At 38.7% G+C, this 1,063-nt stretch overlaps 1 protein-coding gene across 4 annotated transcripts in view; it reads left to right on the top strand.

Moving 5' to 3' along the window:
• The window catches only part of CSNK1D (casein kinase 1, delta), a 16,515-nt gene that overhangs the window by 2,259 nt on the left and 13,193 nt on the right, over positions 1–1,063 (top strand). For all 4 annotated transcript variants that reach the window (XM_009324560.1, XM_009324561.1, XM_009324558.1 and 1 more), the window contains exons 3-4: positions 182–410; positions 776–946. In XM_009324560.1, the coding sequence (XP_009322835.1) occupies positions 182–410; positions 776–946 (400 nt within the window). The remainder of the gene's footprint in view (positions 1–181; positions 411–775; positions 947–1,063) is intronic.

The following is a 1,063-nucleotide window of genomic DNA, read 5'->3' as shown; positions in this document are numbered from 1 at the left end:
GGTTTATCTATTGTCTTCTAAATTATGTTCTCTTTAATGCCCTTACATTTTAGAATAAAAAGTTTCTTTATTTCTGTTATCATTAAAACAGTGTTGCTAGTGTTTTTATAAGAAAAAGGGTGTATGCCTAGTCTCTCGATTTTTTTTTGTTTGTTTTTTTTCTTTTTTTCTCTGTATTTAGATTAGTCGAATTGAATATATTCACTCTAAGAACTTCATTCACCGAGACGTGAAGCCAGATAACTTCTTAATGGGCCTGGGGAAGAAAGGCAATCTTGTCTACATAATAGACTTTGGATTAGCAAAAAAGTATCGAGATGCTCGAACTCACCAACATATTCCATATCGTGAAAATAAAAACTTAACAGGAACTGCGCGTTATGCATCCATCAACACTCATCTTGGAATTGGTGAGCTGGGGAAAGCAATAAATAGAAACTTGTCGATGCACATAATTTTAGTGCAAGTAGATGTTGCTTTATGGAGGCATGGGAGACGGTCCCTATTTCTGGCACTAACAGTGCAGCATGCTTGGCCTCCTATCTCTTGATTGGGTGGGATTCGGTCAGTTTGTAATTCTCAGGAATTAGCACATTTTTTAATAACTGCAAGGGTGATAGGCTCTTTCTTGTACTGGATGAGTTTATCGTGGGCATAGTAACTCTCAGCTATCTCTTGCTTTTCTAAGGGTTTTTATGACAGTCTTGTTGCACGGTCTTTTGTTTTTCCAGTAGAAAATGAAACCTAATGAGTCCACTTTTTTATGCTGTTGTAGAGCAATCTCGCAGAGATGACTTGGAGTCCTTGGGCTATGTACTGATGTATTTTAACCTGGGCTCCCTCCCCTGGCAGGGACTGAAAGCAGCAACAAAGAGGCAGAAATACGAACGTATCAGTGAAAAGAAAATGTCTACACCCATTGAGGTTTTGTGTAAAGGATATCCTTGTAAGTTACTCTTGTGGCACTAGGCCTACATGTTCGCATTTTAGTGGTATTTCTTTTTTCTTTACACTGAATTCTACCAGTCTTTTTTACTTCTCTCTCTTCTGCCCCCCCCCCCCC

The sequence above is a fragment of the Pygoscelis adeliae genome, unplaced genomic scaffold (genome assembly GCF_000699105.1).
Source record: "Pygoscelis adeliae isolate BGI_AS28 unplaced genomic scaffold, ASM69910v1 Scaffold445, whole genome shotgun sequence".
In the NCBI taxonomy this organism is placed as follows: Eukaryota; Metazoa; Chordata; class Aves; order Sphenisciformes; family Spheniscidae; genus Pygoscelis; species Pygoscelis adeliae.
Note: the sequence above shows the minus strand (reverse complement) of the source record. Positions and strands in the feature narration are given on the sequence as shown.